We start from the raw sequence: 13,170 nt of genomic DNA, 5'->3' as shown, positions 1-13,170 counted from the left end.
AGGGTTACAGAAATATCAGGGCTTAGATTTAATGAGTTTGTGGGACATCTTTACAGTTTGGCCAATTCTCTCCCAAATGTAGAGGAGGCTTCAGCTTTGGGGTACCAGTACCATAAGCAATTTGATACTTTGGGTCAAAATTTCAAGTTTCTGGTTACCTCAGGGACCCTTAGAATGCCCACCACCCACGCTGAGAAATCCCACTGTGCTACCCATAGAATGATGAGGGTAATATAGCCATTTTCTCCCCATTCATTGTGCATGCCCAGAATTATGTGCAGCATTATCTGAGATGCTCAGAGTTCTGAAAAATGTGAGTACAATGTCCACCAGCCTCAGGGATGTGTATTTATAAAACACTGGGAGTCCTAATAGGGCGAGAGGTCCATCAATCCTCCCATACAACAGTCCACAGCATTGCAAATGTTCCCATATAGAACTCAATCCCAAAACGGAATATATCCAATTCCTGTTTATTCCATAAATGCGGAGATACAACATACAGACTAGCACCAGGTTTCGCCCTTTGTCACGTGCACGAAACGTTGTGTTAGTCTGTATGTTGCAACTTGGGGTTGAGTCCTATATACAGAGCCGGATTTACAGCTCAGTAGCCTGTAGGCACAGGCGTTCTGGCACCCTGAACTCCGCCCCTCAACTAAGGCCACACACCCCTATTAGGTAGGCATCCTTCCTCCCCTACTAGGTAGCCAGATTTTCCCCAGTATTTGGTAACCCCATTAATGTAGGTAGTAGATGTGCCCCCGCACCCCAGTATAGGAAGCCAGATGTACTCCCATCTCAGTATTAAGTAGTCCCCCCCAATAGGGGGACATTTGGGTACGGGAGCCACCTCTTCTACATAAGGCGCCTGTAGGCACGAGCCTAAAGTGCCTTATGGTAAATCCCGACCTGCCTATTTGGGAACATTTGAAATGCTTCTTCTCAGGGTTCTGGGCATGCAGAGTCAGGTAGGTAGTGTGAGTGGCAGGAAGGTTTAGGCGTCAGGTAGGTAGATTGTGCGATTGTGCGGGGGGGGGGGGGGGCTGGGGGTTAGGGTTAGGTGTCAGGTAGGTAGATTGTGTGGGGAGAAGGTTTTAAGATTAGGCGTCAGGTAGGTAGTTTGTGCTGTGGTGCAGGGAGGGCAAATTCTCCCTAAAGGTGCGTACACACATGCGACTATAGTCGTTTGAAACGATCGTTCCCCGATCGTTTGAAACGACGATCGTTTAAAAAAAAGCAGCCAACGACTATTAAGTCTAACGACAGACGAGCTAGATTGTTAAAAACGAACGATCTAGCTTGGCGGATTTTTTTCCAACGACGATCGTTTGCAAAAGTAGTACATCGTTGGAAATGGTCGTTCGTACTAGACTTGACATGCGCATTTCACTATTTCTCCATGGAACTTTTCATTTTTAATGCTCAGGCGCAATAGTTGCTTTTACGCGATGTAACGTTCGTTCTAACGATCTGATCGTTACACATCTTTTAAAACTAACTTTACTTAGGTCGTTCTTTCATCAATTAAAAGTTCGTTCGTCGTTGACAACGAACGATCGTTGTCGCATGTGTGTACGTAGCATAAGGCTTTTATTATTCAAAGGACAACTATAATGAGAGGGATAATTGAGGCTGCCATATTTATTTCCATTAAAACAATACCAGTTGCCTGCCTGTCCTGTCGCTTCTAATGGTGCCATACATCAGACAATGTATGGGCAGATCGACCAAGAGACAGATCTCTCTCTCTGATCAAATCTGATCGGAGAGCAATCTGCTGCCTGCCTATACACCACAGGCCAACTCCCGATCAATTCCATGCTGAAATCAATCCGGAATGGTCCTTGTGACGCCGCACCCGCCACCCCACCATCCCAATGCAGTCCCCTCTAATGCTCAATGTCCTCCCCCACCCGGTGCCCAGTGCATTATACATTACCTGTCCGCATATGCCGCTTGCCTGCAGGTTGTCAGAGTAATGCGGGTGCGTGTGTGACATCATACATGCAGCCACATGGATGGAGGCAAACATCTGCTGAGTGTGTATGGATGGAGGACAGCCAGAGCCCAGAGCCAGCCCAGAGCTAGCGGCCATGGACAGGTAATGTATAGTTCACTGGGCAGAAGGGGGGCACATAAAGGGGGACAGGGTCGGGAATTCAATTGCGTTCGTCACTCATCCCGTTATCGCTTGCTGTTACTGCCACGCACCCGACTGACCACATTGGACCAACATCTTGCAGCATGTCCGACCAATTAATGCGACCAATTTCGGGCCGAAATTGGTTGCATCATGTATCGGGCATGCAATTGGTGGCACCGATTTATAATAATCTAATCGGATGGGTGATTGGTCACCAAGTCGCCTGATATATGGCCACCTTAATACTTTTAGCCACAGACCCTGAACAAGCATGCAGCAGATCAGGTGTTTGTGACATTATTGTAAGATCTGACAAGATTAGCTGCATGCTTGTTTCTGGTGTTATTCAGACACTACTACAGCCAAATAGACCAGCAGGGCTGCCAGGCAACTGGTATTGCAGCCTCCAGATACCTCTCACTACAGTTGTCCTTTAATAATTTTTTATTACACCTCATTAATAAGAGACTCACTCATCGCTATATAAATTACATGAGACAACCGCATACTAAGAGTTATTTGTCTGTTCAATTCTGTTGAACACGTCTGGATTTATTTCCCTATGAACTGTCATGGTTGAACGATCGCCAAAGCCATTTGTTCCCGTTTCACCATTAATTACACAGCATATTTGTTTGCTGGATGTATTTAGGCCAGAAACCATTTTATGTAATGCATTCATCTCCCCTTGGAAAAGTCAATTTATGTGCCCAGCTGGTGCCTGGCCTGATAGCGTGACGCAGGTATTGCCATTCATTTCACCCTAATGTAGTTACGTCAATATTTCCTGTAGCCGCACTTGCCCAGACACACTGGATTAAGATGGCCAGCTAAGCTTATTATCTATGAGCTGAGGACAGCTGCCCTGTGGAATTAATGAGTAGCACCTTCTATATTACAGTGCAGGAACACAATAAAAAAACATAGCAGAAGTAGAAGGCCACTAGACTCTTGCTATAAAGTTTAGTGGTATATTTGTAACGCAATAATAAAATGCTTCTTCACAGTTCATCCCAAATCTCTGCAAGTAAAAAAAAAACCCTGAGCTCTGTATAAAAAAGAGATTTTTTTTTTTTGGGGGGGGGGGGGGGGGGGGATTCCATTGATATGCAGCAATGCTTTTTGTCTGCTTGCCAGTGTAGCCATCATGGCTATTCAGTACCTGTACAAAGTATATTCTCTATTAAATCATATCTGGGATTTGTGGGTCTATAAAATCAGCTCTGAAACAGTTATCGTATATACTCGCGTATAAGCCGAATTTTTGACCCTAAAAAATATGTTCAAAACTCCCCCTCCCCCCCCCCCCCCCCCCCCGGCTTATATGCGAGTCATTAACATTATGGTGGCTGGATGGTGTACTGGTTAAGGGCTCTGCCTCTGACACGGGAGACCAGGGTTCGAATCTTGGCTCTGCCTGTTCAGTAAGCCAGTAATTCAGTAAGGAGTTCATTGGGCAAGACTCCCTAACACTGCTACTGCCTACTGAGTGCGCTCTAGTGGCTGCCTCGCAAGCGCTTTGAGTCCGTCAGGAGAAAGGCGCTATACAAATACTGCCATTATTATTATAGGTTGGTGGGCTGAGTGCTGCAGGGTCCGGAGTGAATACCTGTATCATTGCCGGCGCCTGGTGTGAGAGCGGGAGTGAAGCGCAGCCTGGAGACATTGCAGCAATCTATGCCAGTGCTTGCAACGGATCTGATCCGGCAGGGATGAGCGGAGACAGAGCAGGCTTCCTATGTGTAGCACTCCAGAGCTGACTTTGCAGGCATAGCAGCAGCTGGGATGAGCGGAGTTTGCAGGCGCTAAAGCGGCCGGGATGAGTGGTGACAGGGCGTGTCAAGCCAGGAGGTAGAGCGTGTGCAGCGGGCGCATAGGAAGTATTCAGGCAGCGGAGCGTGATGTCAGATTCATCTCCACATGGGGTCCGTGTCCATGGCGCCGCCCTCTATAGGCCAGCCAGTGCCCGTTTTTTTTAATCGCCGCTGAAGCTCCGCCCCCGTTACCGCTAGTGCCGACATCCTTTGCTATGATGCCGTCACCGCTTCCTGTATACCTCCCAGCTCTGGGTTTGGTAATGGCCGCTGAAAGTCCCCCCTCGTTACAGCTAGTGCCAGCGTCCGTTGGTAATGGACACGTGCGTGCCATTTATTATAGCAAACACGTTTAGGATTAGATTTGATTGCTTGCAATATAGGATAAGGTTGCTGGCTAGATAATAAACACAGAGCAGTGGGTAAATAGAATTTGATTTTACTAGTACTATTAGTACTATTTGTAATATCTTGTTAAATGCTTAACCATGTATGTCTCCAGTCTCCTGTATATTGCACTATTGTCGTGTCTTTGAAATTGCTGAGCTCTGTATGTGCCAAACCCAATTCCAGGCACTGCTTGGCGAAATAAAGAATTCTGATTCTGATTTTGTTGCTGACAATTCCTCATTAATATGTTTAATACTGAATATACCTGAGGGGTACTTGAAATAATGTTACCTACAGCAGAGGGTACTTGGCCAACATTGTCATTAAAGGACAACTGTAGTGAGTAGAATATGGAGGGTGCCATATTGATTGCCTTTTAAACAATACCAGTTGCCTGGCAGCCCTGCTGGTCTGTTTTGGCTGCAGTAGTGTCTGAATTAAACCAGAAACAAGCATGCAGCTAATATTGTCAGATCTGACAATAATGTCAGAAACACCTGATCTGCTGAATGCTGGTTCAGCGTCTATGGTTAAAATTATATGGCCTCGATCACATCATTCAGCGCAGACAGCCGTGCGATTGGAATACAACGCGTCTGATCGCACGCCATCTGCGCTATGCTAGAGATCTCACTCATTACAGTGAATGGGATCTGCGATGCCATTCCCAAAGATGCAGCAGCGCGATAGCGTATCGCGCTGCTGCGCAGCGCATATAATGGGAACGGTAGAAGGGCTGTCTATACGTGTCGCACACTATGCGTGGTACCAAAATGCGCACGGCAGCGCGTATAGTCTGAATGAGCCCTTAGAGGTACAAACTGTAAAGGATATCCCGCTGCACCAGAAGGTTGGATAACGTAGAAAAACTATAATCATAATGTACAAGTAAAAGCTTACGCGTATCGGAGCATAGTATGGATCCTTAATCATAGCTTATTAGAGCCAGAGTATCAGAAGGATAGTCAGGCAACTGGTATTGCTTATAAGGAAATAAATATGGCAGCCTCCATAGCGTTCTCACTTCAGTTGTCCTTTAATATTGGGTAAATACTATAATAGTGCTGACACTGCTGAGAAACACTGCTCTAAAAGATAAGTCAACCATCTTACACACCAGTTTCTTCACTTCTACTGTGTAAAAGAGTTGTCTAGACAGTTATAAATCCATCTGCCTTCATCTTCCGGCCGGCGGGTATGCATGATGTTATGCAACTGGCGCGATGAGACTTCAAGCGATCGCGATACTTTGCACGAGTGTCGTCGGGGATCTTAAAGATCACATCCGGTCATTATCACCGTGCAACGCTATGCGATTATCGTGTGATCGTGCGTCTGTACCCACGTTGTGAGATCGCGTAAACAAAAGCGCGTCGCTCAAAAATGCAGCTCTCTGAAAATCGTCGGAAGAATCGCAAGGTGGGTACGGGCCTTAACAGTCTAGTTAACTGACACTCAGTATACAGTACCGCTGTCATTTGGTGGATAATATTATGCTTGGAAATTGGAATAGTTTGGAACTGGAACTGGACATGGGTACACTGTGAAGAAGGGATTTACATGTTTGATATGCTGCTTTTTAAATGAAATGAATATACAATGTAGAGCTATTTTGCAAAAGGTGGTGCACTAGTTCTTGCATTGCTTCAGATATCATAAGCTGCTGGAGTTTGCTATAGTAGCAAAAACACAAGAAGAAAAAGTGATGTCACAGCTGGGAGTAGCTATGGGTGGACTGAACAGAGCAGTGGCACATACTTTAAAGTGAACCTGAGGTTAGAGGGATATAGAGGCTGCCATATTTGTTTCCTATTAAACAAAACCAGTTGCCTTGCAGCCTTGCTGATGTATTGGCTGCAGTAATGTCTGAATAACACCAGAAACAAGCATGAAGCTAACCTTGTCAGATCTGACAATAATGTCAGAAACACCTGATCTGCTGCATGCTTGTTCAGGACTCGTTCACACTAGAGGGCGTTTTCAGCAGGTGCAATGAGTCTCTATGAGAAGGTTCATATCAGCACGGTTCGTGCACTGTGTGTTCAGCAAAGCGGTGCCTGTACCATTTTTGGGGTGTTTTTAATATAATGGAAGGTATCGGAAGAGCGCTAAACGCTCACAAAACCGCTTTATGCGTCGATTGCGTTTGCGTTTTTGAGAATAAATACATTGTATTTATTATTTTCCAGGTCCAAGAGTTCACTTCCTGACTTGCGTCGGGGAGTGAATTACAAAACCGCTCTTGAAAAGCGCAAAGAAAAGTGCTTTTACCAGAAACGCAGCGTGTAGTGGAGCGCCGGGAGGGGGAAACACCCCCCCCCCACACACACACAAAAACGCAAAACGCTTGCATTTGCGTTTTCGATTTTAGGTGTGAATGAGGCCTCGAGGTCTACGGCTACAAGAATTAGAGGCAGAGGATCAGCAGGAGAGCCAAGCAACTGGTATTGCTTTGTTGCTTAAAGAAAACCTGAACTGAAAATTAAAAGTCAAAATAAGCATACACAAGTCATTCTTACCTCCTGTGTAGTCTACTCCTCAATCTCTTTTTCCTCTCCTGCATCCTGTTTGTCCACTGTGATCAATGGATTTCTCCGTCCTCCATTTGGAAAATGGCCATTACACCATAACAGCTTTCTGGTCAGCACACAGTTAAACTGTAACATCGCCCACTTGAGCCATAGGGAAACATGGACACATCAGTTCTCCTCTCAGCTGTAACTGACAGCAACTGATATATAACCGGTAGCATCTGATATATTTCAGTTCTGACAAAATGTTGTCAGAACTGGAAGGGATCACTGTCAGCAGAAAATGGTGAGTTTCTGAGAGGAACTGATGGCAAGGTAACTATGTAATGTTCATTTGAAGTTACCTCCTGTGTTTATTTTAAATAATTTTACTCAGTACAGGTTCTCTTTAAAGGAAATAACTATGGCAGCCTCCATATTTCTCACTTCTGGTTCACTTAAACAGTGGTGAGGCTGCTGATGCAGTGCATTGTACAAAAGATTTCAGTTAAAATACATATAATGTGAATCATGGACTTAAAGTTGCCCATTAACAGTACAATTTTTCACTAAATGCGATCTTTCGATGTTATTTGAATGATAGTAACTAATTGTAAGGCAATTATCGATTGTTCACATTTACTGAATGATTCTTTCCTCAAATTCGATCATAAAGTCCAACTTTTGGATCGATTTTATCCTATTTCGCAATTGACCAAAGAATCGTTCTTTATCCATTGCCTTCATAAATGGTGAATTTTATATACAATTCGATCGTAAAGATCGCAACAAAAGATCGCATTTGGTGAAAAAATGGTACCGTTAGTGGGCACTTTTACCTTCACCAAGGCTGCACATCAGTTGTCTATATTCAGTCATAACTGCCAGCAACTTATTTCATGTGAAAGAACTGTAAGGTCCTATTCACACTATGTGCACTGTTGTCAGTCATGACGCACTGCACATAGTCTGCAATCTACATGGGAACATGACAGTCCATAGACTTTCATGATCTCATTCACAGTACAGCTGTGTGTTTTCACGTGTTGTGATGTAACGCGGAGGGGAACATTTCATCGCATGACACAAGCATTTTCCCATTGCGTTCTGAGTTGCAACTTCCGGCGTCTGCGCTATAATACACTGCCACACCCATGGCATGCCTCGGAAACGCGCACAAGAAAATGGCATTAGTGTATGTGTGTTGTAGTGCTAATGAGCCCGTGACTTCGTGGGACATCTGTACATGTACTACATTGTGAAATGGGCCCGAATGGAAATCTCGGCCAAGTTCCCTATAGCATGTGTATGAGGCTTTAGCTTTGTGACTGGCTGAGGTACAACAGCTCTGCGATGATATATTTAAAAGGTGGCTTGCACTGCAGAAAATTCTTGAAGTGAGCCCGAGGTGAAAATAAACTGATGAGATAAACAATTGTAGTTATCCTCCTACTCTTAAAAATGACTTTTTTTTAGATATCCCATGGTATTATTTTATATTTAAACATTTACAAAGTAGATTCAGGCCTCTTTCACAGTAGGACGGTGCAGTTTGATGCGACGTTAAAGTCGCAACGCAAATTACAACGCAATGCCCCAAAAAAGTTGCAACGTAACTTAATGCCCAGTTATCGTCGCATACAGTAGAGCATACAGGCAATGAAAAGTATGTTTCCAAGTCATTACTGAGCATGTGCAAACAGTCTAACGCAGCTAATAACGTGTATAACGCACTGCATGCAGCACTTTCACTTAACGTGCAGCGTTAGTCACCAACGCAACGTGTGCACTGTGAATGGGGCATTGATTTTTCATTGCAGTGAGTTATTCTGCGTTAAATGTTGTTTTAACGTGTGACTTTAACGTCACACTGTGAAAGAGCCCTGAATGTTTTGTTCAATGGCTTTGCTCAGTGGCATCCTATTACATGTCCCTAAATAAAAATACATGAACAATTGACCTTTTATCAACCTCTGCTCTCAGAAGTTGTGTTCAGCCAGGAAAACTTTTATGGCTGTAATTTGCTTATCAGTGATGTTTACTATATTCCTCAGGGGGGCAGCACGGTGGCGTAGTGGTTAGCTCTCTCGCCTTGCAGCGCTGGGTCCCTAGTTCGAATCCCAGCCAGGGCACTATCTGCAAAGAGTTTGTATGTTCTCTCCGTGTCTGCGTGGGTTTCCTCCGGGCACTCCGGTTTCCTCCCACATTCCAAAAACATACGGATAAGTTAATTGGCTCCCCCTAAAAAAATTGGCCCTAGACTACAGTACTTACACTACATGATATAGACATATGGAAATGGTAGGGATTAGATTGTGAGCTCCTTTGAGGGACAGTTAGTGACAATATATATATATACACTGTACAGCGCTGCGTAATATGTCGGCGCTATATAAATACTTAATAATAATAATAATAATAATAGGGTACCCACAAGACAGAATCTGTCACTTCCATGCCTTAAAATGACCATAACTCTTTCAGGCAGCAACAAAACCAAGTAAAACAGCCTGGTTAGTAGCAGGTTTGGCACTGTACATACACATGTTTATCTTATCAGGGGGTTGTCTCATTATAAACTGCCACGGCCATTACTGCAAGCGCTGTCCTCTCTGCGTAACATGTGCTCTAAACTTACGCAAAGTAAACCTAATTGCCGCGCGATACCATGTAGCGCGACCGTGAAAGTCCACTAGTGCGACCACTACTATGTTAACATAGCAGTGGCTGCACTAATGAACTATTGTGCTTCATGGTATCGTGTGGCAATTAGGTTTACCTCACGTAAGTTTAGAGTACACGCTATAGAGAATACTGCGCTTAGCGTGCGCTCCTTACAATTACCTTGCGCTGCCTCAAGTAACTCGTGGTGACGCCACGGTAGTTTATAATGAATCAACCCCCATGTCACATGTTGCCTCGAGTGTTTTTAAATTAGAATCTGATTGGAAATGGGGAATACACTTTCCTTGTGCTAGTTTTTGCTGGTGCGGAATGTCACAATTCTACCGAATTTCTACAGTTTAAGGAAAAAAAACAATACTCACATTTCTTTCCTCCACACAGTGTGAAGCCCTCCAGTATCCAGAGCCATCTGTAAGAAGAACACATTCGTAAGACATTCAGGCAGACCTGGTATTTTTGGAGTGAGCATTCTGGTCAGAATAGACATATCTGGATGTTCTACCTGAAGACAGAGCAGTTTCTGCAGGCTCGGAAGCTGTGCAGTGCTTTGTATTAGCTTTTATCAAGACTGGCACATCGCTATACAGGGGGAGGGGCAAGCAGCTCGTGTAATCCCAGAGACATCAGTAAATTGGGATCCTCTTAATCAGCTTTCTTAACCTGGCTTATAAACCTGCTCAAAAAGAAGACTCCTTTGACAAAGCAAAAACCCACCTATCGGTAATGATGCACATAGGAGAAACCGGCAATGAAAGAGTCCGCTAAGCATGAAGCTATGTGCAGGCGTTAGCTGCATCATCTATTGAATAGTGTGGCAGCCACCAGCATAGCTACAGGGAATCAGGAAATGTGGGCGCCTGGCACTAATGGACTATTTGGGTGCCCCATAGGCCAGGCATGGGCAAACTTGGCCCCCCAGCTGTTAAGGAACTACAAATCCCACAATGCATTTGCCTTTATGAGTCATGACTGTGGCTGTCAGACTCCTGCAATGCATTGTGGGACTTGTAGTTCCTCAACAGCTGGAGGGCCAAGTTTGCCCATGCCTGCCATATGCGCTAATGCAAAATATCGGCTATTAGGCGCCAAAGAAGAAATCTGTCCGCCTGATAAATAGCAGGCCCGGGCCCGTCCCACCAACATTTTTAGTTTTGAGAATCAGTGTTTCAATAAATATTGTTTTTAAATTTCTTTTGAGAATTATAATATTGTAAATTATAGTTTTGAACTTTATTATCTTACAAATGTATTTCTTTTTGTATTAACATTATTTGCAACGGAGAAAGGGGGTTTTAGGGTTAGGCGTCAGGAAGGAAGGGGAGTTTTAAAGGGGGTTCTGTGGGGGTTTGCTAAGGATAAAAAACGCCACTTACCTGGGGCTTCTATCAGCCCTCTGTAACACTGTAAATATATTTTCATTTTCATTGTTACAGATGATACCCTGCGCCCTTTTTTCCTGGCGCCCTTATGTGATGAATGCAGCTACAGAGTCATGGGCCAAAGTGCAAATTTTATGCTACATCCCCCTAGAAATGCATGTGCAATAATTGCATTGCAGACCACCAATACTGGCTTTCCAAGGTCGGCCAATGTGTGAGAGAGGTGTAAGCAGAGGGAAAGGAATATCTGTTTTAAGAATAATAATAATAATAATAATAATAATAATCTGTTTTAAGAAGGCAAATTACACAAAGAGATGCGGTGCAACTGCAAAGAAATCAGGCTGCTGCCAGTGGGGGAGCTCCTCCAGTCACTGTATTAGGGCTTCATTGGTTCTGCAGTAGTAGTAATGTTGTTCGATCAGGTGTGCGGCGGTAACGGCGTGCAATTTTCCAACGATCGCCGAATGCAATGAAACCCCTGACGCTGACTCCCCTAATGTCATTGTCCCCCCCCACGCCCCGTATAAAGTTTATGCATTACCTCTCCGTGGCCTCCGCTTGTCCCTCCACTGCTCCGGGCGCATTCCCCTCTCCATACATGCACGCCCCACGTGGTTTCCTAGTAGGGGTGCGCGTGTGATGTCACACGTGTGTCCTTATTAGGAAACCATGGGGGGAGTGCGTATATGGAGAGGGGAATGCGCCCGGAGCAGTGGAGGTCGCGGACAGGTAATGTATAACATGCACGGGGCACTAGGGGGACACTTAACATTAGGGGGAAGGATCGGGCCGCGAGGAGGTGTCGTCACAAGGATGCGGCGCCACAAGGACGAATCTGGATGGATTTCAGCATGAAACTGATTGGGAATCGGCCTGTGGTGTATGGGCAGCCAACAGATCTCTCTCTAATCATATTCGATAAGAGAGAGATTTGTCTCTTGGTCAAATCTGCCCATGCATCGTTAGATGTATGGCTACCATTACCGTTGGGACCAACCAACTATGGGAGCAGCTACCTGGTAGTCAGTACAGGAAGCTGCTAAATGTATACCCAAGGTGAACCTCAGCCAAAGAAAAAAAGATACTTACCTAAGTTGAGAGAGCCCTCTAGATCCTCCAAAAGCTTCCTTTGTCCCCCTTGCCCCAACGCTCTCAGTTTAGGTGCCCTTTAAACATAAAGGAACAATCTATACTGAGCACATAACATTGACTGGATGATAGTCTTTGCAAAGGTGCAGGGCAGTTACTAGGCTAAAATGCACCCAGGGCGAGGGTGTAAAAATTGTGATCCCCCCCCCCCCACACACACTGCCGTGAAGCCAGGTATAGGAGCCCGCAGTATAGGTTAGCCAAGTCTAGTTGCACTCAGTATAGGTAGCCAGCTATAGGTCCCCCCAGTACAGTTAGCCAGGCATAGGTGCCCCAGTATAATTGCCCCCATTATAGGTTAGCCAGTTAGGTGCCTCCAGTATAGGTAGCCAGTATAGTTGCCCCCAGTATAGGTTAGATAGGCAGGTGCCCCCGGTATAGGTTAGATAGGTAGGTGCCCCCAGTACAGGTTAGCTAGGTGGGTGCCTCCAAAATAGGTAGCCAGAATAGTTGCCCCAGCATAGGTTAGATAGGTAGGTGCCCCCAGTATAGGTTAGTTAGGTAGGTGCCTCCAATATAGGTAGCCAGTATAGTTGCCACCAGTATAGGCTGGCTAGGTAGGCACCCCATGTATAGGTTAGCTAGGTAGGTGCCCGCAGTATAGGTTAGATAGGTAGGTGCCCCCGGTATAAGTTGGATAGGTAGGTGTACCCAGTATAGGTTAGATAGGTAGGAGTTTCCAGTACAGGTTAAATAAGTAGGTGCCCCCAGTATAGGTTAGATAGGTAGGTGCCCGCAACAAAGGTTAGATAGGTAGGTGCCCCCAGTATACGTTAGATAGGTAGGTGCCCCCAGTATAAGTTGGATAGGTAGGTGTCCCCAGTATAGGCTAGATAGGTAGGTGCCTCCAGTATAAGTTGGATAGGTAGGTGTCCCCAGTATAGGCTAGATAGGTAGGTGCCCCCAGTAAAAGTTAGATAGGTAGGTGCCCCCAGTATAAGTTAGATAGGTAGGTGCCCCCAGTATAGGCTAGATAGGTAGGTACCCCCAGTACAGGTTAGATAGGTAGGTGCCCCCAGTATAGTTAGATAGGTCGCTGCCTCCAGTATAGGTTAGATAGGTAGGTGCCCCCAGTATAAGCTGGATAGGTAGGT

General features: G+C 45.2%; 1 protein-coding gene across 6 annotated transcripts in view; it reads right to left on the bottom strand.

Annotated features, from left to right (window-relative positions):
• The window catches only part of LOC137521642 (tubby protein-like), a 72,131-nt gene that overhangs the window by 54,337 nt on the left and 4,624 nt on the right, over positions 1 to 13,170 (bottom strand). For 4 of the 6 annotated variants that reach the window (XM_068241155.1, XM_068241161.1, XM_068241159.1 and 1 more), the window contains exons 1-2: positions 10,048 to 10,114; positions 9,908 to 9,954 (exon numbers count right to left, since the gene is read on the bottom strand). In XM_068241155.1, coding sequence (XP_068097256.1) covers positions 9,908 to 9,954 — 47 coding nt within the window. In that variant the 5' untranslated portion in view covers positions 10,048 to 10,114. Of the gene's footprint in view, positions 1 to 9,907; positions 9,955 to 10,047; positions 10,115 to 12,016; positions 12,038 to 13,170 lie in introns of those variants that run through there. The other 2 variants (XM_068241158.1, XM_068241157.1) reach the window with 2 other exon arrangements.

This window comes from Hyperolius riggenbachi, chromosome 6, assembly GCF_040937935.1.
Source record: "Hyperolius riggenbachi isolate aHypRig1 chromosome 6, aHypRig1.pri, whole genome shotgun sequence".
NCBI lineage: Eukaryota > Metazoa > Chordata > Amphibia > Anura > Hyperoliidae > Hyperolius > Hyperolius riggenbachi.
The sequence above is the reverse complement of the archived record's forward strand: the minus strand, read 5'-3'. Positions and strand labels throughout refer to the sequence as shown.